The sequence below is a fragment of the Ixodes scapularis genome, unplaced genomic scaffold (genome assembly GCF_016920785.2).
Source record: "Ixodes scapularis isolate PalLabHiFi unplaced genomic scaffold, ASM1692078v2 PGA_scaffold40__2_contigs__length_1045541, whole genome shotgun sequence".
NCBI classification, from domain to species: Eukaryota; Metazoa; Arthropoda; class Arachnida; order Ixodida; family Ixodidae; genus Ixodes; species Ixodes scapularis.
The window spans coordinates 188,018-215,209 of record NW_024609869.1 but is presented as its reverse complement, the minus strand read 5'-3'; the positions used below and the strand labels follow the sequence as shown (position 1 = coordinate 215,209).

Genomic DNA, 27,192 nt, shown 5'->3' with positions numbered 1-27,192 from the left:
CAGCATTTATATAAGAGTAAAGCTATACGCACTCATAAATATCGCCAAATGCCTCAATAAAACAAAATGTGCGAGAAAAAAAAAAAAAGCAGCACTACCGCGTATTGAACCCGCGACCACATGCGTACAAATCGGACACCTTAACCGCTATGCTACGCCACAGTTAGAGAGCTCGATTTGACTATTCGTTTTATACGAAATGCTTTGGCTGCAAATGCAGTTAAGCCGTCAGCATGTTATGCAAAGCACTCGTACATCACTCGCCGTACTTCAGTTCTACTCACCTGCCATGTGGAGTACTTTCGCGTTGTAGAACGATCCTTTTGTTCGCGCATCACCGGCCCAGTAGACCTGGGCGGCTATGTTCGACAAATGTTTCGTTTCTCCTAAAAAGAAACGGAAGTGACGGAAGTGACGATATCGCGTCTGATTGGTTAGAGGCTTAAATGACGAAAGAGGGAACTTTCGTCATTTGAGCCTCTAACCTATCAGACGCGATATCGCCACTTTCGCCACTTCCGTTTCTGTTTAGAAGAAATGAAACATTTGTCGAACATAGCCCTCCTGGTACACCCTGTCGTCTTCAACTACACCGCTAAAGTCCCTTACATCGTCGGAACTCACAACAGGCTGGGTCTTGTCGAGTAGAAATTCTACTAAAACATAAGACATTGTAGAGCCCGGGCAGGATCGACAGGTTGGAGCGAGCGGGCAAACAAAACGACTCGAGAGCGATCGTTCATGAAAGCTCGGCGAAGCCTCTATGGGCGAAGCGAAGTGCGAAGTGTCGTGTTCGGCGCTTCGGCGGGCTTCTGATCAAGGTTGTCGGTCGGTTGCGTGTCATATCTCTAACGTCAGCGGTTTTATGGGCTCACGTCCCAAAATCGTTTTCTCGGGCATAGATTACTTTTCGCATTCATAGATTGGACGAAATAGTGGTATCCGAACGAACTTTACGTCCTTTGACCGTACGTCTGTCTGCACGTCAAAGCTTTCTGACGTACAGTCAGAGACAATCGATGTACAGTCAGAATCACCACCAAGACATCCTGATGGCATTTCGCGACGGCCGACTGCCACCAGGAAACCATCAGAAAGCCGACAAGCGGGGTCTGACTGGAGTTTGACTGTCGGTCAGAGTAACTTGTTGGCCAATCAGACATGCTTGACGTACAGTCAGGCACAGTCAGCGGTCCACTAGAAAACATTGACTGCCAAACAGGGTTACATTGATGGAAACGGGCGCCTAAGAGCTGCGCTCTAAAATGTAATTTAAAGTTATTAAAATACTCATAAAAGTAGTTAAACTACAGAAACTTGAGTCGAGCAATAGACCGATCTCACCAAGCGTTCCACGCATGCGTGACGCCGCCATCACTGTAGTTCGTAGGAGGCAGACGCCAGTTCACGAGACAGCTCATGCCGCCTCGTGCTCTGGCTCGCGCAGACCTCCAGCAGGGTTATCACGCGTGCAGAAAGACTACAGCTCCCACGATGCATGGCGGCAGCGGTGGCGTACTCAAACTAGCTAGTGAGATCGGTCTGTTGAATTACGTACAAGTCTGTTTTGTAGTACCCGATTCCGACAGCACGCGCTCACGGGGAAAAATACAAAGAAATCGACGAAAGCAAAATGTCGCCATAGCATAATCAGCACCGCAAACGCGTGCAGGAACACGCTCTTTCACGCTCTTCTGAACAAAAAAGAAAAATAAACGTGTCGGAGAAAATGGCCAGATGTCTCTACTCTAAGCAAACACACGTGGAGGCACCCTAGAATGCCGAGTTCACGGGAAACGGTGATTATGAAAAGAAGAAACTCTAATAATAACAATGTCGTTTTTTTTGTTTTTTTTTTGCTTGGCAGAGTTGGTTTGTCGACTTGCTCAATTCCTGGTTCATAATTTCCTTTTCTATTTTTTTTATTATTATTTCTTCGAGTTTTTTGTTTCTGTATACCAGCATTACCATGTTCACAGTTCAGCGCGGTCGTTGCCATTTCGTAGAGTCTTCCTACTTACTCTGTCAGCTGTTTTCTTTTTCCTTATTCCATAAGTTTTCAAATGCGGAAGTATTATATAAATCCGCATTTTATCTACCACGCATATCGGGTTACACACCATAGGTACAACATCATGATTCTGCTAGTTCTCTTGGCAGTGTGTCCTTTCGCTTATTGCGATGCACCAATCAAAGGCGTTATTTCCGGTTCACCCACAAGCAAAGACGCGTGGAAGGTATGTATACTGGTTGCCCGAGCAGCAGAAAGCGATCGCTATATGCTTTACGTCGAGACTTTTGACCTTTGTGCGGCACTGTTAGAAGAAAGTATGGGGTAGCGTGGTTTTTGAAATCAATTTCCGTACGCCAGTGTTTCACGAACGGCGGTCCCCCGGGACCTACCAAACACATAAAAATCGCGTTGCTACACCCCTTCCCCTTTTAACCGTCCTTTCGCAACGCCACAAGCTCTTAAATTTTAGTAAATGAAGTGTAATAGACACAGTTGACGCTAAAATATTATTTGACTTATTACAGTCAGGGTGTATAAGTTGGCCACACACCATGGCAAAAAAGAAAAAAAAAAACATGCCAGCAAGCATGACTGTTTCTGAGGGCTACAGTGACACGGTTTGTTAGTGTGGACTTTCCCAAAACGAGGGCTTAGTTGGGACACCGTAACTTTAATTTCAGGCTCAAGTTTGAGCCACGTGTTGAGCTTCGTTTTCAACGACACCAGTGCAGAAAAGCCAGGTTCATTTTTTTTTTTAGGTTAGTTCCAAACGTTTTTTGACCTCTTCACACGTACAGCTTGTGACATAGAGCATATAAAGTTATCACTTGACGTCATTTAAGGTTGTTGTTCACAGCGCAAGCTTAGAACTATAGCAATCATTTATCGTCCGCCAAAAGAATAGGTATCTTATTTGGCTGAAATGCACGGTTACGTACGTTCAACGTGAATTCCGCCCAATCAGGAATGTTGTTCACGGACGACAATAGGTAGCAGCCAGTTGTGAGCATACGCTCAAAATGACGACCTCAAATATGTACGCTGAACGCCCGAAAGCGTGGCAACGTGAGAGTCACTTAATTATATTTTTTCACTTTTGGAATGCCCTCCTTCGTGATTTCGCCTTTTGATTGGGGTTTCTGCACCGGTCCGTGCATTCGGCCATAACCAGATTAGCAATATTTATTTACAAAGCAGAGTGCTAACCTGTTCCTCTAACCTCGCGGATTACATGTAATTTAGAAAAAAGGAATGTACTATCCTTCCAAGATCAAAGGACTATACTTTTTCGTTTACCTTCGTACCAGTGGCGTAGCTATAGGGGAGAGGCTTATGAGGCTTTAGCGCCCCCCCCCCCCCCCCCCAAGCGCACCGAAACCCCATCTGACCCTATAATATACAACTTTCTGTGCAGGAGTGGTTGATTCTTTCCCTGTTGTCTGTGGGAAGCGTTACGTCGGGCAGAGAGGTCGCTGTCTTAACGATAGGCTTCGAGAACATAACAACAACGCCATTAACGCTAACTCAGGTCACCCGAGCATTCATTGCGGAGATTGTGGATGCTCCCCCCTTGTAAACAATTGTACGGTACTGGGACGAAGCAAGAACAAACTAACTAGAGAAATTATCGAAGCCGCTAACATAGACCTGCTAGATGGATTATGTGTTAGCACCCGATCGATTACCTTATCCAAAAAGAGTTAGATTATTTAGGAAAACCTCCCTAGTGGCTTTACTGTAGTCGGAATCGATCTCATTCTCTTTCATTTCTTTCTTTTCGTTTTATTTTTGTTCTGCATTTTATTTCTTTGACTCCCTGCCTCATCTCTCCTTTCCCTTTTCGTTATTTTAGAGCGCAGCTCTTGGGGGCCCGTTCCCGGCTTGAGCGGCGTCGGCGTCGCCGTCGGCGTCGGCGTCGGCGTAACCAAGGTCATCACAAGGTCACGTGACCCTCAAGGTCATCCCAAGGTCACGTGGGGTCACGTGACCTTGAGATGACCTTGGGAGGGGTCACGTGACCCCAAGACGACCCCACGTGACCCTTTGAAGGTCACGTGACCCCCGAGGTCACGTGGTCTCCTCCCCAAGGTCACGTGACCCCTCCCAAGGTCACGTGACCCCAAGGTGACCCCCACGTGACCCCCCAGGTCACGCGACCCCTTTGAGGTCACGTGACACTCTGAGGTCACGTGGCCCCCGAGGTCACGTGGTCTCTTCCCCAAGGTCACGTGATCCTCTGAGGTCACGTGGGGGTCACCTTGGGGGTCACGTGACCTTGAGGTGACCCCCACGTGCCACCCAAGGTCACGTGACCCCCTCCCCGAAGTCACGTGACACCCCCCCCCCCCCCCCCCGAGGTCTCGTGACCCCCCCCCCCGGAGCATATTAAAGAATGAGGGGAGGAGGAGGAGAAGCAGGAGGGGTCTACCCTCCCTCAGTACCCTTCACTCCTCCTCTTCAAGAGCTGCGCTCCGATTCGGCGTTACAGGGAGTTGTAAACGGCTTTCACTTTTTTTTTCTTGTTCCTTCTCTGCTCTTCCTTGGTTAATTTTATTTTCTTCTTTTTACTGCGTAAGAATAAAACATAACGAAGATGATGTTTAATTTATACCGGAAATAACAGTCAGCGCTCCGTGAAAAAAAAATTGGGTTGTGTGTATGTTTATACAGCCTAGAACTTGGTCTGCCTCACAGGGGCGACGAGTCTCCCAGCTGTAGATGAGCAATTCAGCCAGTGCAGTACAACTGCTAGCCTGGGGTCTTTAACGTGCACCACGCAGTAGTGATACACGACCGCACGCCGGTACGATGCTCATCCAGATCGAAACGGGCAGGTGTGGGGCTCGAACCCAGGATCCCTGGGTTCTGCAGCGCGAGCTTTCGCTCCACGTGCTTCAGCGCTCCGTGAGTGTTGTTTCTTTGTGTGAATGGGATTTGATGGTTGTCTTTTGTGCGCTGTGAAGTATTAACATAATTCACCAACTCGCCCAAACTGAAGTACTGACCGTGAACTTCAAATACGGCTTTGGGAAATTGTTTTTTTACTTCACAAATACTGAGTTTCCGAGTTTCCGATTTTGAGGCTATTGCCCAAACAACGATTTCAATCGTTTCGGATAATAAAAAAAATAATTTTGAAGCTGTCAGTGCCACTTTAAGCCCCTCTTGGAGGCCGGATGTTCCGAAGGCACGCCCTGTCGTACTTATTTTCTCAGTGACCAGAGTTGTTTTTAGTTTATAGGTAAGTTTGTGAACAGGACTCTTGAAAACTTCATTGTCCACGTACCCTCCGTATGATCTAATTTATCTAAAGCCACAGTCCCACTGCTCATGCATCATACAAAAAAAAACTGGCTGCAGACATGACGACAAATTTATCTCCGGACACGCCTCAAGTAACCTTCGAATCTTGTTGGCTTCATAATATGTATGATTGGAACATGTCTGCAGAGAGTTTTTTATGTCCGATGTTTCAGGACCTTCATACAATTAAGAAACACGCTTCAGACAGTGTCTGTAGACTGTCTTTTTCATGATGGATTTGAGGTGTCACCACGGTTTTAAACGGCACTGGATAGCGGCCGACCGTCAGTATAAGTCAGTGTACTAGAATACGGGGTGGCTGGGACCCTGCGGCTCGGCAATAGGAGCGTGTACGGCCACGGGTGGTGAGACACGCGGCGCTGCGATCAATATATCGGGTGTAGACCGCCAACTGAGGCATAAATTGTGCCAAGTGTTCACAACACTGTCGTTGCTATTTGTGATACGACGGTGCACTCTATGGCGTCGGCATATATCTCGTGGTGACCTGGCCGCAAACTTATGGTTATCTGCATTCTCTCGGGATATGTTTCGAATATAGTGTACTGCGATATTTCTGTCTAGAGCCACTAAATAAGCTACGTCTCAGAATAACAACACTGACCCATCTTGTGGCTTAAACTCGTGGTTGCCAGTTATCTGAAGCTTTATTAGCAATCACAAGAAACTCTTTTCCGTCTGCCAGAAATGTTTGAACAGTTGGCGAAAGAGCAAAGCTGTATAGCATGAGCTTCCTAACACCGAAGCAAATGCTGAGGAAGTCGCACTTTTGAATAATGGCGATCCGCAGTTGCGTCTGCTCTGCACAGGCCCCAAGATGGCGGCGACCACAACAATATTGGGAACAGAGGGCCGATTCTTTAAGAGTAACTCATTTAGTGGCTCTAGCTCTGCCGGATGGCGAACACATAAGTGTAGCGTCGGAATGACGTAAGCGAAACGGAGGCCGACCTGCAGGTGCTGTATTCCTGGCTGTCGGACGGGGTACACACAGGTGAAGGATGAAACGTCCCTTTTCAGCGTTCCAAAATACTGCCGCAACAGACGTATGTTCAGACATTGCAACCTTTGAACAAATGCCTGAAAGAAACAAGTGCTGTCTTCGCGTACGTGCACATTGTACCGGTAAAGCGACAATTCGACAGCTGTCGCCATCTACACAGCGTGACTCACGCAACCCGCTCCGGGGGTCCCAGTATTTTTGTACACTCTAGTTCAAGCGCCAGTCCACGCACAATCCGTTCGGTATCAGGTGGAATCAGTGCAACAGACTGGATTTCGGCAGACATGAGCAGATAACTTCTAAATGCTACGCATTTTAGCTGCTGGGCGTCTCATTGAAAGCTATTGACCGGATTGAAGTTGAAGGCAAGGTGATTTAATGCGCGGTTCTTGGTTTCGTCATTTCTGGGCAGTTGCCTCGTTCTCGACAATGTTTTTAGAACTTTTCAACTATGTCCGATACTGCGTTATTTGTATAAACTTTCTCATAGGCTCTGAAACGTATTACATCTAGCCAATCCCGGTTCTGGAAGGCATGCGTGTCAGTACGAGCAAAGTCTACTAAAAAGTTTATTTACCCTCTTTTCTTTTTGCAGTTGTTCCTTAAACCCCAGAAGTTTTACCTCCTGTATCGTTCCGAAAAAAACGACACTAAATTAGGAGGAGAATCGAAGTGTTTTCAAATGAAGTATTACGAAGCTGACCCAGTAAAGAAAGAGTTCTTAACCCACCTAGTTTTTAGAAATGACACGACAGGCCACATGTATGTACATTGCTTTTGTGACAATTTCCGAAGAAAATGGCAACGTTATAGTTGTCGTTTTATTTAGTCTTGCGCAACTTATCGGGCTGCAACGTTCCGCAAAGTCTCTCACTAACATAACAAGTGCTATAGTCACGGACAGTTTACGACTCCCAGAGGGTGGCGATTCTTAAGCCGTCCGTCTTAAGTCCTCAGTCAATGTGATCGTAGCATTATACGGCAACATTTTCTAGACTCCGTTCAACCCTAAGCTGACAGTGCGGTAGCACCTGGATGTTCGTTGGACCAGTGAAATGTTTATATTTTGTCATGTGCTCGCAGAGTGCGCGGTCAGGTGGGGAAAGGAAGGCGGTTGATTGGTCCGGAGAGTATGTAGCTTCCGTTGCACTGTCAGCTTAGGGGTGAACAGAGTACAGACTCGTGTTTGTCATTCTGGTAGACGCGGGAAGCACAGATAATGGGCAATACGTGCTCTATGATGTGCTATGCTTGTTAGCGAGGAGCTTTGGGTGGTTTCAGATGCGCAGCACACACGACAATCTTGTGATCTCAGGGTTTATCAGAATGATCTGCACAAGTTTAAATCTCTTCACGAGTAGAGATTCACTGTCATGTTTTAATGAGAGGATTTCCAAAGACAATCAGATTCGAACGCGAATCACCGCGATATCCGTGGTTCGAATGCCGCATGGTAATGAGTTCAAGAAGAAACTTGGCACGCGGCATTCCAACAATGGATATTTCAATGATTCGTGTTTGCAGACTGTCTTAGGTATTATCAGAGGACTCAGGTATTATGTACGAACAGTCTGACCAGGGCTTAAGGGTCCGTGTAGCACGTTGAGACCATAGTGCTCTCGGATTGTGAGGAGCCCCTAGCGCTCACTAAGCAAATCGAGAGAGAAAGGAGGTTTGTCGGGACCGCTACGGCTTTCAATTCGCTGCTTTGCGAAGTCGTGACGTTAAACAGCCTTTGCGCTATCCTTTGGTGTGTTACGATCCGCCCCGTAACGTCGTGCGATCACGTTGGATGGTACGCTTCGTCATTCGAGAGTCAGCTGCACGCGCCGAGGGTTGACTAGGGTAACGAAGGCTCCCGTAAGTCATACCTATAGACAATTGCAAGCATGGCGCCACAAGTGGTGCCCCATGCGTGCAAGCGCGTGCAACGCGCGGGTGAACGTAGCTTTGGCAAGCTCGTAATCGCACGGGCATGCCTGCACGAGCAGAGACATGGCGGCGGCCAGTCGCCCAGCTTGCAATCGTCTATTGGGGAGGAGATCGAACAGTCATGCCTCTGGCGGCATGCTTCAGCTGTGGGAACAACAAACCGAATTTCCTTGTTTGTTTTTGATCAGCGATATCGATGGCGACGATTCGGATGGCCACTCCTCGTGCGACCAAAGCACTGGTAAGAGTGAAGCGCTCGTGTCCAGAACCGTGCATGGCGAGGTTCAATTTCTTTGTTATTCTGTGTTAGTAAACACCGGGCTGTGGGGACAACAAGCTCGATAAAGCTCCCCCTATAGTTCGATCTCCTGCACAATAGTCCAGCTGTTTTTGGCCATTTTCAACTCCTCCTCGTGGCGTCGAGCAAATGTGTTGTGATGCGTATTGCACGGTCCGGGATTCGATTTTTAGTGAGTCGCTGGGTCAATGGTGGTTGTTACGATTAGTTATTTTCAGTTGTAACTACGTACAATCAAGTACGGTGAACGATGCGTTTTATAAGCTTCTGTTTGCCTGCTATGGGCTGTGTACGCTGTACTCCGCCGATTTTTGAGCTACCGCAACTAACTATATTTTCTGACTCCCCGGCCTTTACCCTTTCTGGTATACTATTTAGTATCGTGAAATTCATAATAGTTATTGCAAAATCGGCAAATGAAAATGATGCAAGAACAAACATTCAAATATACCCGCCCTTTTCAGGGCGGGTATATTTGAATGAATTTGAATGTCAGTGGAAGGTGAGCTTGCCAGTCGGGTGAGCAGTCTAAAAAATAGAATATGCCAAATATTGTTCCGTGCTGGAGCGCGGGGACTGGAGCGAGCTTCCAAAGCATTCATTTGACACCAAGAAACTGCTTCGAATCAGTTGGGAACAAATTTTACAGTCCAAAGAGTGAACCCCTGCACTTCCAATGACGTCACTTTTTCATTGTTGCCAGTAGAGACTTTCAGTTTGAAAAACACGGTGAGGACCAAAATTGTAAATTCAATAACTTCGTGAAAAAAAAAATTATTTTGACATAATATTTGGGATACTATTTTGGCGATGTTGTTTGGCGAGTTTAGCAAAATTTCAAGCAAATCGGGGACCATGAAGAAATCGGCGGAGTACCCCTTTAAGTGCCCTTCACCTACGCGTAACGATTTTTCGTCAAACTCGAACATAGCGCGTTTCGCATAAAACCCAGGCATAAACGAATTATGGTCTAAAACACTCGTTTACTGTTGTTTTTTTTTTTTTTTTTTTTTTTTTTTTGCTTCTATGTTTATTTCTTTTTAGCAAATGTTGATTTGATGCGCTGAGTTCAGTAATCACGATGCTTAAAGCTTCATATTTGTAATTTTTGTACTCAGCCAGGCGCCCCTTCATTGGGTGCACTGCTATAAATAGTGTGTTGCTGGCTTAAACTACCAAGACAAGTTTCTCCCACAAATACGTCCACCCTTTCCACCTTGGCAGAAATAACGCTGGAGAGGAGCTGATGGGAGAGGAGGAAACACCACAGATAGCGTTGTGAGAGGGATTTGTCCTAGTATTCTAAACATGCAACAAGCTATGGGTGCAAATGGTTTAGTATTCACTGTTTAAATGAATAACCTCAGAAACACCATGAAAAGGGTTCGTTGAGGAGCTGAAACTGTCATTCCGTCGATGTGGACTGCACAGCGTCATTGGGATAACAGGCTGCGTGTAACATGGACGTGATAGTAGCGCATCGAACTCAAGGTGAGCCAAGCACACGCGCCCAGACTCGGCTGGTTCTTCATCTACCCATGGAATGACAATCGTCATTTGTTTCATTTCCTGATTCGATGCGCTACGGTCGCATCCATGTATCTACGGCTACGGTCTTGAATTGGATGCGGGTTGAAAATCGCGGCGAGGTCCCCACATGTGATACCATGACTATTCGGTGGCTAAAACCACACGTGCTCGTCCTGAGACTTCCTGAGCACATTGCGTTGCGCAGTCTTTCCTTGTGGCAAGCTGCAGCACCACACGCTCAAGCCCTCCGGACTTTTTTGGAAGTGGAATTTTTTTTTTCAGAAGTCCGCTTTGCAACACCAGAGGCCACCATTTCTTGGACATGACTTTCTGCGCGCGACGTGTGACTGCATCCGAGTTCACGCCGAGCACGCGCCGAGCACTGACGTAGTTTCACTCGTGTCCAATGCGTGCTCAGAGTGGATGCCCAAAATATGGAAGCTACTAGAGGGCGTTTTGAAAATGATGTATTGTAACGCGAGCTCGAGATATTCACAAACACTACGCTCGTTGCCCTACCTCACGACCCCGCACCACGCATTAACCTTTTAAGAATAACCGTATGGTATCGGCTCGGGGAACAAAAGGGGGAAGGGGTCTTCTGAATACGAGCGGCCCTGCGAGGAAACCAGACGTGTCAGGTTTGAGCCGAGGGCCTCCAAGGTGTCGGGGTGCTTTTGCGCTGAGAACAATTTTGTTTTATAATAATTACGATTTAATGGTAAACTACTTTGGGCTAGGCGTTTATGTCACCATCGATAACTGGCCAAGCGAGAAAATAAATGCGAAAAGGAACAGAAAAATAAGATAAATATAATAACGTTTTGGAATAAATATAAACAACGGCACGACTGAAGTGTATATTACTTGGTTGAAATATCCAGGAAATCAACAGGACTTCATGGGCTTGTGCGGGGGCTTGATTGTGTTACTTTGACAGATGACCTAGATTACTTAGCTATGTATATTCTTGAAAAGTTATATGCTCACAGATGTGGTTTAAATGTGGTTTAACTGCGATTTGTGGAATCAATATATTTGGGGTCTTTTTAGCTCATACATTTTCTGGAGCTTCCAGAACTCAAATTTAAAATGAAGGTTACAGATATCGATTACCTTATTATAACAATATGTAATCACTGCTATTCAGTAGTAACCTTTCATTTTCAATTATAGTTAAATACGATAGAAATTACACAAACTATGTAGTTCTAACCTTTACATTTATTATTTCATCCTGACCACTGATATATCAAATATTTTTCTGTTTTTGCTTCCAGGGTCAGTTATTCCGTCACAATCGTGCTGGAGAAATCTAACAAAACTTTCAATTACTATGACAGATTGGTAGTACAAAACAGTATCGCTACAAGTAAGGCCACAATACTCATTGCAAGCTTCCATGTTAAGAAGTAATTATTCCTCAATACCGCAAAGGACAAAACAAATTAATTAATTATTTGATTAGTTAATTTCTAATCTAAAAAAGAGGATTACTGCAAATATACGAAGACTAACTCTGGAATGAGTGTGAACCTGAGATATTGCGTTTTTGTTTGTTTCTAAGGCCTGTAGATGAAACGAAACGTCCTGTGATAGTAGCGTCTTCGACTTAACTTCATTTATTAATCAAGCTAACGTCTAATGTAATTTCTGTTTAACAATAAATTTCAGGATACGCAATTTATGAGCTGATTTTTACTGATTATCAAACCTGTTTCACCTTAAGGAGAATGAGTGACGACCGTAAGCCTGCACTTTCCTTTTCTCTGAAGTATTTTTATTCCAATTACACAAGAAAGCCTCGAAAAGGACGTCTAAAATTTTATGAGAGCTAACGACAAAAAATTTAAAAAAACTAACTCACACGTTCTTTTTTTTTTTAGATCAGAACCGCTGCTCTTTGCTGGACTAAATAAACGATTAACCTTTTACGTAAATTTGACGCGATAGCCATGTTTGAAGACTTCTGTACTTCTCCTAAGCAAATGGATATTTCCGATGCAACGTCACCGCTTGCTTTTGCCATTTTAAAGCAATCTAGCGTATTTCGGAGGAAGACGAAAAATGATTGCACTCCCATACTTTCGTTGACAAGCATGATGGTGTTTGCACACTCTGTGGCAATGTCAACTGTGAGTGTGTGTTGGTAGTGGCATTGCGCCTAGTCACGACGCCACCATGAACTAACCGTAATACGTCTGCACTCTTGAATTTAGCAGTTACTGCTATGGACCTCCTCGGTATAATGAATTCGGGTGCATTATGCTGCCGATTTACATTAGGTGATTTCAATTATCCATGTCGAAAACAGCATAGTAGTCAATATAAAGGTGCAGGGCAAGATGGGACACAATTTCAATATTATACAACAACAGAAATCTGCGCCTTTATGATTTACGTAAAAAGTGGGATATTAAGGAATTTTCGTAGACCACGTTTCCCCCTCCGCTAAGCCCTCCGCAACGAAGAAGCCGCTACTGCGCCTGCGCGGTGATGGTCTTGACTGTAGAGTTCCACGTATCGTAGCGGGTTGCGGAGAGCGTTGCGGGACAGCGGAAATGATCTACGACAACTCCCTATTTATCTTAATTATTACTTCGGAATTAAAAACAGCGCGAAAAGACGAGGACCAGACATAAAAAGTAACTAGGAAGCAGCGCTGCGTCCGTGTTACTTCTTTGTCTGGTCCTCGTCTTTTCGCGCTGTTTTTAATTTCGAAGTCTGTACCAACTCGCCCAAGCCACAACTTTAGCGTTATGACCATAACAAGCGGGTCGGAAATGATCGCATTTTTGTGCGTTATAGTTATAGGGTGTATACTTTCCGGTGTTTATTTATGACAAAAATCGGCGGATGTTTATCGGTGTGCACCAATAGTGGTGCTTTTCGGTGAAGTCTCCCGTGCAGACGATAAAAACGGTGATTATCGGGGAAGGGAGTGGGGGGGATTGCGACGTAAACTACCACTAAAGGGGAAACACAGTCCAAATTTTATTTATATCTTTTACACAATCTCACACTTCATTACTGCAGCATATGCATGCATAGATTCCTAGGATCTTCTTTGTCACTGACGCCCGCTCCTTCCTGTTGACGACGCGCAATTTCGAGAATGCCCGCTCAACATTTGCACTGGGCACGGAAAGCCCAAGAACGTCCACCTGTTGTGCATGACAGCTTCCACCTGTCATGCACAACAACGCTCGCACGACATTTTCTAGGCTATTGGTAAGAGGCAATGATGTCATGCCAATAGACCGTCAGTCAATACTTATGCTCTATGTACTCGCTTCCAGCAAGTGCTTTTTTAAGCTCACTGCGAAGTAAATGTATGTCAGCATTAACAAAAATTAGAAGAGACTTGTAATCATCAAATCGCTGAAATAGGAGACATTTTAAGAACAGATCTAGAATTGATCCTAATTTCGTCACTTTCACCTGCTTTTCAGGCTACGCCCTCTGGTAAACATTTCTGAAGAAGACGGTTTTTCGGGGAGGAATCGGGTTTAAGCTAATTTGTCTAAAGCTTGTTCGGGGTGCACAAATTGGCAAATATCAGTTTTTACCTGAAAATGAAGAACACTATAGTATACTCAACTAGTCAGTGGCGATTACTGCATTAAAGGCCCGTTCACACAGCATCGTTTGCGTACTTTGCGTCGTGTTACGGGATCTTGTGAATCCACTTACGTCCATAGTCACCGGAAAATCTGTGCTTTGTGTGAAGCCTGGAAACCGATTGATCCATAGCAAACGTAAGAAAGTGTACGTTAGCAAACACTCCCTGGGTGATTTCATCTCAACTCAGGCACAGATTTAGGGTCGAATTTTTAATTTTGACGAAAAAAATATATGTTTTGGGGCAATTCCTATAATAAAAGAAGACGCAAACGGTTATTTCGTCGGATTTTTTGTTCTCAAGTTATGGACCGTTGAAGCGGTCAAGGTGGAAATTGATGTTTTTCCAGCCTATCGGAGGTGCCATATTTCACTCCATCCCTTTTCCCTACTTTTTACGCTACATCAATATAACTTTTTGGGAACACTCTAGACATAAGCTTTTTCATGCTAATTAAGCGTCCAGGTCATAACGTTCTTAATGATTTTTTTTTTATTCGTCAAACCGCCTCTCTGTGACGATATTTGACGAATTTCAGCAAGCTGTGCTGTGTGACCTAATCAACATATTTTTATGATCTTTATATCACCGTAAAACGCCAATTATGCTCTTTCTTTTGAGTATAATTTCAATATTTTGCCACAAGTATATATTGCGCTACATGTGCCTGAAAAACGAATATTTCGAAAAACTAGCAAGTTTGGAGTCGATTTTCTAAAAAACCCCACTTTTTATTTTTTTCATTTTTTATTCACAGTTAGTTAATATAGTAGTCTATCAGGAACTACCAACAGAAATTGTAATATATTGTTTGTATGGCCGCTATTAAGACTCGAATCTCGTGCTATGAGCGTTTTGAACGGGACTTCGCACAGGCGCTTTGCTGAGCAGAATTTTGGCCAATGTAAAGTTTTCTATTTAATGTTAGTACTTACCACAATATCTGAGCGTAAAAGCAAGTGAAGTAACAATATTTATCCTTACAACATTTATTTACTTGGCACTGGGGTGATTTGAAAGGTGTGTGAGCTTCGCCTTATGTATTGACGGAGAAGTACATAACATCTAAACTCACGGACAAACTTAAGTCACGAGGGAAAAGTCTAAGTAACCTGGCATGAATCACTGCAAATAGAAATGAAACCTAAACACATGACTAACGCATTTGAAGACTTACACGCCACGAAATGCTCGTCCTTACACGCCACGAAATGCTCGTTATTTTACGAAAGAGCCCGTATGTGCACAAAATAGACCGTACTTCCTAAGCTTCAGATACTAAATCGCACATATGTATATGCACTGCATATCTGTTTGACATAAGAAAATATGACAATTACATATAAAGTTCGGAATTTTAAACTCAAGATGCGACACGTAACCAGAGAAGGGAAGTAATATTTCATGTTGTAGCCTAAGCATGTTCATTGCATAAAATATATCAAAATGTGTTGACCAAATGTCTCATATACTCCTAATTAACATAAAATACACTCAAAGTTAATACAAATATAAACTTTAAAACGAATTGAACACCGCCAAATTCCGTCTGGTTTACGGATAGACGACGCAGTACCTTTTCAATACTATACATGGCGCTGCTCACACAAAAACAGTGATAAACACCTGGGATAGGGATAGTCATCTTTCGACGTAGCACATTTCGAGACAATAGATTGATGCGATTCTGAGCCAGTTTTCGCTTTGTCCAAATTGCAGTCAGTTCAGTGTCAAAGTCTATGGCGCGTCGTTTGATCACACAGCGCGCACTCACAGGGGGACAAGGATGAAGGCACTGTTGAAACGGTCCGGCCTTTTCACGGTCCCACCATTTAGCTCTGTCTATTCTGGGGTTTTGTAAACTCTTTCTAGGACCATATCACCTCCCCCTTCCCCCATTGCTTTGCTCCACACATGAGACGATTGGATGCCTTTCGATGGGGTTACCTTCTCCCACTCCTTCCTTTTAAGCTCCCGATAACGGGACAGCTCCTCTTGGTCGATGAAGAGAAGCGTTATCCCCTTGATTTTCTGGCCGAGAGCTTCAACGAACGTACGCGCGTTAGTTATGGAGCTCAGCTCAGTTGTTTTCAAGTTATGCAGTGACGCATGATGCTTCAGCACACCACCCACTCCATCGCACGCGCTTTTGCCGTGCCCTGACGCCGAGTATATCCACTTGCTGACGACAAACTTCTTCTGAAATTCGTGTAATTGGTGCCGATTTTTGAAATGGCTTGGAGCGCCGTCCGAAACATAGATCAGCTCCAAAAAAACGGGCACGAGTTCCTCGAGCCTGTCTTCAATCATTGTGAGCACAAAGAGCGCTTGTGCAGAATCATGACAGGTATCGTCACTCACGACGCCGAAACTTAGTGTTCCCTTCGTGGTCGTCGCAACGCAGGTGAAGATTGTCACCATCTTGGTTTTCCAGTGGTATCCCTGCACTGCACGTTGGAGCACAATACTCCAGTTTTCGGCGAAATCAAAGTGGAGGACTACGACACGTGGCTTCACATTTGCTTTTTCAAGCCATATTGCTCTCTGTTGTGCGCGCCGAATATAATAGTGGGGTATGTATTTCTTCGTCCACTTGTTGAGTTCGTTAAGAAAAGCAGTGGCCTCCAAATGTTTTTTCACCAACTCGCCACCAGATTCCCACAGTGCCAACTCCAGTTCATCTTCAGCCCTCATCCCTAGCATCTCGAGGGATATGTCCTTCCGGTTCGAACAGGCTTCACACCTCAGCAAGAAGAGGTTTTGGGAAGGATTTTCACAAAGAAACATTTTCTGGATGTCTTCAAAGGTCATGGTCTTCCCCGCCGCATTTGACAGAGATGTCAGACAGAGTATGAAGTTGGCGCAGCATACACACACACACTCTTCATGTACAGGCTGCTTCTTAACCCACTTGGGCCGAAGAGAATAAAATTTTGTAAGGCCCATTTTTGACTCGGGATTGGCCGCCTTGAATTCTTTGTAGGTTTCCCTAATAGATCTCGTCATAAATCGCTTCGTGACGAAGACTTCCTGACCATCAATAAAAAGCCTTACGACATCCTTCTTGTTCGGGCTTTGTCTTGAGCAGTCTTTTGCATCTGATGTGTAGTAAGTCAACGCAAGAGCGACATCGTTTTCGTTGAGAGCATGTCCTTGGTATGGGTCAGGTGACGCCCAGACCCCCATTTTTTTTTTTCAGCTTTCTTGATTGGTCCAAAGCATGCTTCGTCACTTCAGGAATTGCTTTCAGGATATCTTTCTTTTTGAGGTTAGATGGAAAGAGAGTTAAAAGGTGGTAGCGTTCTAGCTGCGACGCGCTCTTGACGTAGGCTGCTCGTAAATTGCTGACCCAGTCGGAGCACGAGGAGCATGGATCTTCTTTGTCTGTGCCCGTAGGTTCTCCGTACACGTCACTTAGTTTACGACCAATTTTCTTTTTGAATTCCGCGGTTATCTCGGATTTTTTTCGCTTAACATAGCCGGTACGACTTCGTGGAGTCACGCTAGAAGGGAGTTTAAGTGTTGTCACACTTACTTCGGCAGCATCAATTGCTTTAGACACTCCTTGGACCAGGGCTTCCTCGTCAACGAATGATCTGTCCGCTGGTTTCAGGGATGATGACGATGAGCTTGATGACAACATTTTGTGTCCTTGCTTATGTTCTTCAATCTGACCCAAGAACATTGTGTAGCAGTTATTGCACAGAACACCTCCAGGGCTTACGCGCTGGGCGTCCTCAGCCGGTAGAACTTGCTTAAGAAAACTTAGGTTTAGCTCCGAGACTTGACGAAAATGGCGTCCGTAAAACACTCTTCTCTTGTGTCTCCTTGAATAGTCGGCGCACACTTTCCGGTCTGAACTGAATAATGTATTAGCCATGGCAGTAACGAACACTTCTGGCTTTCTGAAAGCAGGAGCAGTTTTAAGTTCATCCAGCTCAGACAGCACGGAGTTAGAATGAGTACCAGCTTTCCGCCGTGGCTTAGGAATTCAAGAGCCAGAAAGGGACCGAGAAGGCTATTATCAGTTAGACGACGTGCGAAGATTCGGCTTCCTTTGGGTCCCCAATCTTCCCGTCGATCCATACTTAAACATTCGCTCTCCGCCTCGCGCGTAATCTGAGTGCCACGCAGCAGCGGCGTCTCTTTTAGTGCCCGCGGATTAGTGGCACGGTTGTGTTAGAAGGACGAGGAGGGGAGCTTGGAGAGACAGAGGGGGGCTTCCGACGTAAACTCTAACCTCGAAACGCCTGTTCTCCCGACAATCAGGGTTTCCGTGTCGGTCGCATCCAAAGGCATAATCCTTAGAGGCTCCAGGACCCCGACGAAGATAGAGGCGGTAGCCGCGTGATGTTCAAGATAAAGTATTCTATACACCAACTCATGTTTACAAACAAACCAGAGCGCCCCTAGCGGACGCCACCGGCGCCGCGCATGCGCGATGGGGGTGTGGGCAAAAAGCTCGCCGTCGCCCATAAACAAACCATTGAAATGCGATGTTGTCGACGTCGGTGTGAGTCCCCCTGCCCTTTTTCGCGTTCGAATTGTTGATTCTACGACTTCCTGGCGATCTCTGACTACTTGAGCGGTGTTAGCGAAATTACCGAGGCTCGTTACACCGCGAAACTTAGCGTGAATAATGTGACGTGTGGCGATTCATTCCGTGTGGACGCCGCAGTATGTACGATAAAACCTGATTCGCATGATGAGATTTCGCTCGCAATTTTCAGTCGCGACGCCGCTCGGGCTGCAAAAGCTTGTACCGTAGCTGAGATAGTCGACGTCGATACTGAAAATCGCAAGTAGAATCGGACTAAGTCAATTAGGCATAGCAAGTCAGTGATAGTCACTCGTTACAATGATCATCTCCTTGTATTTACTGTTTACATCGAGCCTACTTACCAACCTTCAAACTTCAGTCTTTTGAGGCCTGCACTTACTTCGTATAGCAAGTACCGGGCCAACATTCCATCTACGGCCGGCGTCGTCTAAGAGAGCAGACGACAAGCAGAAACGTTTGAAAGAGCAGACGACAGTTCGAACGATCAGGCGGCCGTTTGAGCTTGAAGACGCACTGAACGTAGTCCACAGGTTGTCCGCACAACTTGACAGTTTTCTGGCGTTCATGTTGGAACAAAACAAATAAATCTGATGACCACAAGTGTCCGTGAATTCAACCGAAAGTGCTTCCCGCCCAAGCAATCGTTGTCCGGCGGCATCTGCTTTTCCCTTTTCACGGCACATATCCAGATTCTCGGACGAACCGAGCACGTGAAAACTGACCTTCAAACCTTTCTCGACACTTTTGGTACGGCCCCAGTCGCGGCGTTTTGACGAGAAGGCAGGTTTTTGTCTGGTTCCTTTCAAAACAACGCAGGAATACACGTCTGGCATGGGGACTTCTGCCCACAGCCCCAGACCGGAAGTGCGACCGACGCGCCACCACCGCGCCGTGACGTCACAGAGATGAGTTGGTGTATACACGCCGCCTGACTAGGGTGGCATCTGTAAAAGTTTGGAGCCGAAAGCAAAAGGCCTCAGAGGACTTCTCTAACGATCTGCATTCCCCCGCATTGGGAGAAAAAGATGCGCTCGCACTTGTGAATACGGACTTCTAAGTAACTTTTTTTTAAGAGCACTATTCAAATTTTTTTTTAATGTTTATGGTTGGATATTAGGTAACTGCTAATGATAAATAGAAAACTTTATATAGGCCAAAATTCTGCTCAGCAGAGCGCCTGTGCGAAGTCCTGTTCAAAACGCTCATAGCACGAGATTCGAGTCTTAATAGCGGCCATACAAACAATATATTACAATTTCTGTTGGTAGTTCCTGATAGACTACTATATTACTAACTGTGAATAAAAAATGAAAAAAATAAAAAGTGGGTTTTTTTAGAAAATCGATTCCAAACTTGCTAGTTTTTCGAAATATTCGTTTTTCAGGCACATGTAGCGCAATATATACTTGTGGCAAAATTTTGAAATTATAATCAAAAGAAAGAGCATAATTGGCGCTTTACGGTGGTATAAAGATCATAAAAATATGTTGATTAGGTCACACAGCACAGCTTCCTGAACTTCGTCAAATATCGTCACAGAGAGGCGGTTTGACAAATAAAAAAAAATCATTAATAATGTTATGTCCTGGACGCTTAATTAGCATGAAAAAGCCTATGTCTAGAGTGTTCCCAAAAAGTTATATTGATGTAGCGTAAAAAGTAGGGAAAAGGGATGGGCTGAAATATGGCACCTCCGATAGGCTGGAAAAACATCAATTTCCACCTTGACCGCTTTAAGGTCCATAACTTGAGAACAAAAAATCGGACGAAATAACCGTTTGCGTCTTCTTTTACTATAGGAATTGCCCCAAAACATATATTTTTTTCGTCAAAATTAAAAATTCGACCCTAAATCCGTGCCTGAGTTGAGATGAAATCACCCCCCTAGTAAATAAGCTACGCTTGTAGAGTACTGACACTCCTTTCCCCGAATTTGTTGTGGGCGCCACCATCTTGGTCTTTAGTGCAAAGTGGGTGATCGTCACGAATCGAAAGTGGGACTTACTGAGTTTAATGCGACTTCCACTGGTCGTTCTGGAGTGCGCCGGAATAGCCTTTTCTGGAGCGCACCTATTTTTCACAGGGCGATCGGGATCGAGACGGACTTGTTCCACGCGTCGTTTGGGATCAGCTCCCACTCCATATCTCGATCCGGATCCGCGAAAAGTCACTCCGCATATTTCAGCGGATTCTACCGGAAGCCAGCCTGGCCAGCCCTCGGCGCGCATATGTGACTTCCTTTCTCGACGGGCATCTCGCCTCGGAAGAATTCGTAATGGCCGCTTCCGAAGTGCCGCCCGCTTTACTGCAGCTGCTGCTTGATGACAGTCCGTCGTCAAGTTTGCTCGAGCAGCCCTTCCAGCAGCAGCGGCTCGAGTAGCAGCGACGACGAGGTTTGCTTGTATATCCCGCATTAATTCGACTGCCTTCAGGGTCCTACGCAGAAGAGGCCGAAGATTTAAAGGTACTTGGACACAGTTATCGAGTATTCCGATGAATATAGCAAGTGGGCTATACTTATAATAATGCATGTGCTTATCGACACGCACCTTTCACATTATGATTAACTTCGTTCGTGCGTTAAACACGTGTTGTTCGCACCGCGATTGCGAAAACACGTGTTTCGAGATCCGGAACCGCGAGAAGGGTATTTTAGGGAAGGGGAATGACGGGAAGGGCATCCGCCGATCCAGGAGGACTGGTGATGTCCCACTGGGGATCCAGAGATCGATTCAATCCGTTCGGATCGCGTGCTTCATCTCGGATCTGATATACTGATCCCGGCGTGCTCCAAAGCGAACAGTAGCATTCGCGGGGCTTGGGCGATATTGTTTAGCTCTGCCGTAGACTGTGTCGAAATTTCTGAAGGAGGGAAAAACTTTCGCCGTGATTCCAGATGACGTTTAAAGTCACTGGCAACATTGATTTTGTGCACAAAAATGGCTAAAGTGTTGTTTCTTCGAAGCGTAGCTCATTTAGCAGCTCTAGGCGTCCCTATCAAAAATGGCGATACTGGTATTAGAACTCACAACGTCCGAGCCCACATCTCGAACTTTCGCTCCATGTGCTAGAGAGATACGATGCATGAACACACACGGTCGCCACCGTCACTGATGGTGGCCACGTAATGGTATCTTTCCTGTGACTTCCCACTGCTATTGCACTTAACGCACTCCTGACTTTAATGGCGCGGAAGCAATGCGGTATAATTAAAGGCAAAGTGCAGCGTTAACCGGGGATTCGAAGCGTCCTTTGAAAATTTAATCAAGACACGATTACCTTTTTCTGGAGCAGTATTCGTTTCAGAGATGTTCGGGTAATTGCTGACAAACGCCAACGTTAATTATAAAACAAACCAAAACCTTTTTTTTTTTTTCAGTGCATCAGGTGTGGATGATTGACAGGCTGAACCCTACAGTGATAAACCCACAATGCGAGTCTGCCTACCAAGGTCCTGTCAATGAATATGGTTGCGCTGTTCCGAGACCAAAATATGAAGTCTTCGATCCTAAGATATGCCACTAAAAAGACTACCTTTTGGTGTGCTTTCATATTCAAGACCTTCAGAAGCTGGCAATAAACTTTGAATTGCGGAAGGAACGAACTCTTGGCAAGCTTCTGCACGCCCATGAAGTTTCGCACTAATAAAACACGAAGTGTGCGATTCCTTGGCATCGCTATGTGTAACCCTAAATAACTAAACACAAGGTCTTACCTTTTCTTCTCTTTACTCAGATTCTGTAAAAATAAAAGCTAAAATAAGCTAAACCAGGGGTGCTATGTTGCGCTTTTTGGACTCCCAGGAGACTAGGGAGAGGGAAGTGACGTCAACGACACAGCAAGCGCAGATTGGGTGTTGATTTCGTTTTCTTTTGTCAACATTCAATCTGCGTTTGCTCTAGTCGTTGACGTCACTTCCCTCTTCCAAGTCTCCTGGGAGTCCAAAAAGCGCAAGATAGCACCCCAGGGATCGTAGTATATTTAAACAGCAAAATAAAGGATAGCTCTTTTTTGTCGATGTTACTTGCCATCCTCCCTGAATGCTAAAATTCCGAACTGTAAATATTCGTGGTTTCCTTCATATTTCCATACTGTTAGTCCTTTCCTCAGAGCGCAATCGGTTTTGGGGAGGAAACTAACAGGACATCGCAGACGACAGTCACATTGGCCACTGTACAATACGGTTCGGACTTGCGTTCCAACATGACTATTCGCACGTCGATCGATTGCACCGTAATTTCTCAAACGGCCTTAAACTCTTTAATGTGAAGCGGAATGTCGACTTGCGACACCCCGCTCCCTCCGATGACAGCCCGACCAGCGGCGTCAGTGACCGACAGTTAACGTCATCTCATCTTGTTACACAGCGGATACGTGAACATACGGTCACATCGGGGACAATTCCAGTCTTCTGTTCACAACGCACAACACTGCCATCGCGATGTTGCTGCTATGTTGGTAACACACAAAAATACAGAGCCACGTTGATTGCCGGTTGGAACACGGCATCGGAAAACAGAACCGAACTCAGCACAGAGGGCACCCTGGTACGTGCAGCAAGACCTGCCTGTCTTGGACGCAGTTTTCGTGGTCTCCTTGACGTCCTCAACGTAGAAACGTCGTTCCGCAATCCGGAGGCGGCCATCTTAGCAGTGGACGTAGCGCTGTGGGCGCTGTTGGCGCTGGAACTTCGCTGTTTCTAACGGCTTCGTTTGCTCGTTTAATAAAATTAGTGGTAAAAACGTCAATGCAACCGAAATAAGCTGCATGTTTGGACTGGGAGACGTAATTACAGGCGGCCTTCGCTGATGCTGAAGCTCCATCAACTCAACAACCTTTATTAAACAATGCGCGCGACGTGCTCCAAAAACAAAACCGAAAGAGGACGAGGCGGGAGTGCGGAATCTTACTCCCGTCTGCCTGGAGAAGAAGAAAAATGTCTCGTTCCTCTCTTCTCCTCGTGACCGCTTGGGAGCCCGTCAATAGAAGGGAGGAAGACGCCCCGTCGCTAACCTTTCCCTCCCTTTTTTCTTAGAGTGAAGAATATTGAAACTTTCTATCGCTTGCCCATATATTGCCATAGTACACATATGCTTGCTTTCCAGTGCAGTTTCGCCGCGCCGCCTGTACAAATATATAGGATCGACTAATGCAAAAGTTCGACATATATACCAACTTTTGTTTTTGTTTTTGTTGTGAAAACCGCCGGTTTTTGGGGGTTCGCAAATCAATTATACAAAGGTGCGACTAATAAAGTGTAATATACAGTACTCGGTATTTCTAGGCCAACATAAACAAGCAATGATGGAACTTCGTGAACCCGAAACCGTTTCCGCTTGACCCGCGTTCTGCGTATGTTTCACTGAGTAAGAATCAGCAGCGAGTCTTTAGAGTCGTTTTTGGCAGAAAATTATATTTGGTATGTCAAAAAGTTGATGTACCATCGATCGATGCATCTTTCTGTACTAATTTGAACCATAAGCTGACGGAGAGTTAAAGGGGCGATGCAACGATTTTTGTATTTTGCGCAAATACCGCTTGGAACGGACCCATGACGTTAATGACCTGTGAATACCCGTTGGTTTTTCACCACACGCAATCGAAGTCGCAGAAAAAAAAATAAAGAAAAACGAGCAGAGTTCACCCCCTCAACTCGCAGTCAGAACAAGCGGCCACGTGATCTGAAGCCGATTAAATGACGCCAATGTTGATGATAGCCATGCGCTGGGGTTGGTGAGGCACAGGACACGCGCTGAGCTCCAGACATGTTATGGTTCGGCTGTTGTCGTCATTGCAGCGATTGGACACAGGACACTACCCGAATGCTTCTCGAGCTATACATTATCACGAGTCTAAATCGAGTGTCCACGTCATGCTCGGGTCCAATCTATGAGCCGCATTCAAATATCGTCACTGGGCGGTACTGCTACCGCCCAGCTACGTCATGAGGTTTTGCGAAGGAGAGATTGAATGAAAACACTCGGTTTTTTTCCTCAAAATTACAGCACAACAAAGGAGTTTCTTGGTCAGTGGCGTGGTCAGTGGCGTTGCGTGCGAGTATCCTTGAGTCCCACTAGTGCCAGTAAGCTCGTGTAAAGTGAAAAACATTCCTACTGAATATTGTTGCACCGCCCCTTTAAGAGCTAGCGCTTGCCGCGGATTAATCAGCCGCCTCACTCCCATCACCACACCGAGCTGTCGGCGCGCGGCAGAGAGTGGGAGCACGATCATGTGACGAAAAATAGACGTACAACTATTAAAAAAAAAAAAGCGCGTAGTTTCTACCGCACTGGCAGTGTAGGGGTGTAGGAGTATAGACGCTTTAAATACGAGTCTGATTGAGCCGCCATTGCTGACCCTTTCTTGTCTTACGAGGTGAGGAGCCACTGAAGCGGACGGTTGACGAGACTCCACAAAGACCAGCAGCTAGGGAGAAGGACAGAGTAGCACCTAAAGTGGCAATAACCTATCCTGCTGTGGCTATGATAAAGTGAAGCGAACAGAATACGAGGAAACACAAACTGAAGGTAGGTTATGGCGGCGCCCTTTCACAGCTGCCTGAAAGCGTCTGTAGGATATACGACGCCAGGAACAAGCATAGTTTTTTGTTTAACTCAGTTTCCTCGTAAAAAGTAAAGTGGATCAGTACTCACCCTGGTGGGACATCACTGTGTCAGGTGATGCCATCTGCGTCATGGTTTCAAGTGACGTCATGGTGCCAGTGGGGCAACCATGACGCTGATGAACACACATGAACAGTGCAACGTCTTCACGGTCTTCCCTTGATAACAGTATTATTAATCCCTTTTGTTGCCACTAAGATTGATGGTGGAGGTCGACGAGAAAAATCTTTAAAAATTCAACTTGGTGACATCGTGATGGCAAGGACGCTAAATACGCCTGTCTTCTTCACTGTCCAGGTGTTGCTGTGTCAGATAGCAAGCAGCGGCGCCAACAGCTTCAGCGCCGACAACTTCGGCACGGTTTCGTATCAACAAGGCATCAATGGTGACTCGACGGAACGTGGTCGCCTCCCCCTGGTGTACAGCTTTCCGGAACCTACGTTCTACCCTGGCGTCACGTCCGGAACTTTACCTATAAACGCCCACAACGATCTCGTCGGCTTCAGTGGACTTGGTGACATCGTGATGGCAAGGACGCTAAATACGCCTGTCTTCTTCACTGTCCAGGTGTTGCTGTGTCAGATAGCAAGCAGCGGCGCCAACAGCTTCAGCGCCGACAACTTCGGCACGGTTTCGTATCAACAAGGCATCAATGGTGACTCGACGGAACGTGGTCGCCTCCCCCTGGTGTACAGCTTTCCGGAACCTACGTTCTACCCTGGCGTCACGTCCGGAACTTTACTTATAAACGCCCACAACGATCTCGTCGGCTTCAGTGGACTTGGTGACATCGTGATGGCAAGGACGCTAAATACGCCTGTCTTCTTCACTGTCCAGGTTAGTTACACATATCCTGTACACTGCTATCGTAGTGATGATCGGTGCTTGTTTCTGTCACCAAGTCCACAAACCATAGTTAGAAGCGTTGCGTCAGTGTGTCGTGACTTGATATCGGCATTGTTGTTACAATCAGGAGATGTAGAAACCAATCCTGGACCTAGTATCCAGGAATCACTCGACCAGCTTCTTGCTGGCCAATCTGAAATGCGGAAAGAAATAAGAGAGATCAATGAAAAACAATTAAGTTTAGATTCATTTGTCAGAGATGTCCTAACACGGCTGGATAAGGCAGAAAAGGACATAGATGCGCTGCAAAAAAAAGAACGGGACTCTCCTCTGCTACAAGTTATTGCAGATATTCAGCAAGCGAACAAACTACAAGAGAGGAGGCTTGTTGAACTCGAAAACAGGTCCAGAAAAGACAACCTTGTTATATTTGGCATTGAAGAGCAACCCGGCGAAACTGGAGACTCGCTTAAAGACAAGGTCATAAATAATCTTTTCAAAACCACTCTGAAGGTCACTGTAAACAGTGTTGACCGTCTGCATCGTCTTGGTAGACATGTTCCCGAGAAAACAAGGCCAGTCATACTGCACTTCCAAGACCACAGTGAAAAAATGTCTGTTCTTAAGAATTGTCATTTACTAAAGGGAAGTAAGGTTTCTGTCCGGCATGATTTGTCGCAGGAAACAATTCGAACGCGAAAGTTGCTCTGGACATCTGCGCAGCCAGATAAACAAAACGACGCTAAAGTGTTTCTGGTTCATGATAAGCTTCATGTAAACGGTGACATTTATGCGTGGGATGACAGCACACAAACGCGCGTGAAACTGCCCAGCAGCAGCAAGAAACGTGTTTCCACCGCTCCGTGACGTCAGAAGCAAATAACCTTCCGACTTGTGTCATTTAATGCGCAAAGTGTTTTGAATAAACTTACAGATTTCGAGGCAATGCTCCTTGATTTTGACCCCCACGCCACTTTGATAACCGAAACATGGCTGCACTCAGATATACAGGACAGCGAAGTCATTCCGCCGACACACAAAATTTACCGAAACGATAGACTGTCACGTGGCGGTGGCGTTGCCATTGTCCTGAAGTCCGAGTTAGGCGCGTGCCTACTACCAGGCATTCCTAACCACGAAAGTTTGTGGTGTCGGGTTGATTTTTACGGGAATAGCCTTGTTCTAGGAGTAGTGTACAGACCGCCTAATGCCTCACCAGTGTTCCTTGAGCAATTATACGACTTTCTTGGGTCTTTTCGTAATGATCGCGTACGACTAATCGTGGCCGGTGATTTTAATTTACCCCATATTGACTGGTTAAAAATGAGATCAGCGGGAGCACACGCACGTGATTCAGAGATGTTGCTTGACTGTGCGTTCTCGAACGACCTGACCCAGATAGTGACATCGCCGACAAGGATCGGCAACACGGCGCAATC

The 27,192-nt window shown here is 45.7% G+C and overlaps 2 protein-coding genes across 2 annotated transcripts; both read left to right on the top strand.

The window, feature by feature from the left end:
* The first annotated feature begins 2,063 nt into the window (after positions 1-2,063).
* LOC120846267 lies at positions 2,064-21,895 on the top strand. The gene is made up of 5 exons (XM_040217971.1): positions 2,064-2,237; positions 6,937-7,103; positions 11,382-11,473; positions 11,776-11,847; positions 21,664-21,895. Exons 1-5 carry the CDS (start codon positions 2,064-2,066, stop codon positions 21,807-21,809), a joined length of 651 nt encoding a protein of 216 aa, XP_040073905.1. The 3' UTR covers positions 21,810-21,895.
* Positions 21,896-25,432: 3,537 nt separating this feature from the next.
* On the top strand, positions 25,433-26,885 carry LOC115308770. The gene has a single exon (XM_029966837.2). The coding sequence runs from the start codon at positions 25,433-25,435 to the stop codon at positions 26,618-26,620; it is 1,188 nt and encodes a 395-aa protein (XP_029822697.2). The 3' UTR covers positions 26,621-26,885.
* The last annotated feature ends 307 nt before the right edge of the window (positions 26,886-27,192 follow it).

Excerpts from the sequence above, each read along its gene's own strand:
- LOC120846267 (XM_040217971.1), top strand. The coding sequence starts at position 2,064 with ATGCGGAAGTATTATATAAATCCGCATTTTATCTACCACGCATATCGG. Across the intron at positions 7,104-11,381 it reads AATGACACGACAGGCCACAT|GGTCAGTTATTCCGTCACAA; the intron begins GTATGTACATTG and ends TTTTGCTTCCAG. Across the intron at positions 11,474-11,775 it reads ACAAAACAGTATCGCTACAA|GATACGCAATTTATGAGCTG; the intron begins GTAAGGCCACAA and ends AATAAATTTCAG.
- LOC115308770 (XM_029966837.2), top strand. The coding sequence starts at position 25,433 with ATGGCAAGGACGCTAAATACGCCTGTCTTCTTCACTGTCCAGGTGTTG.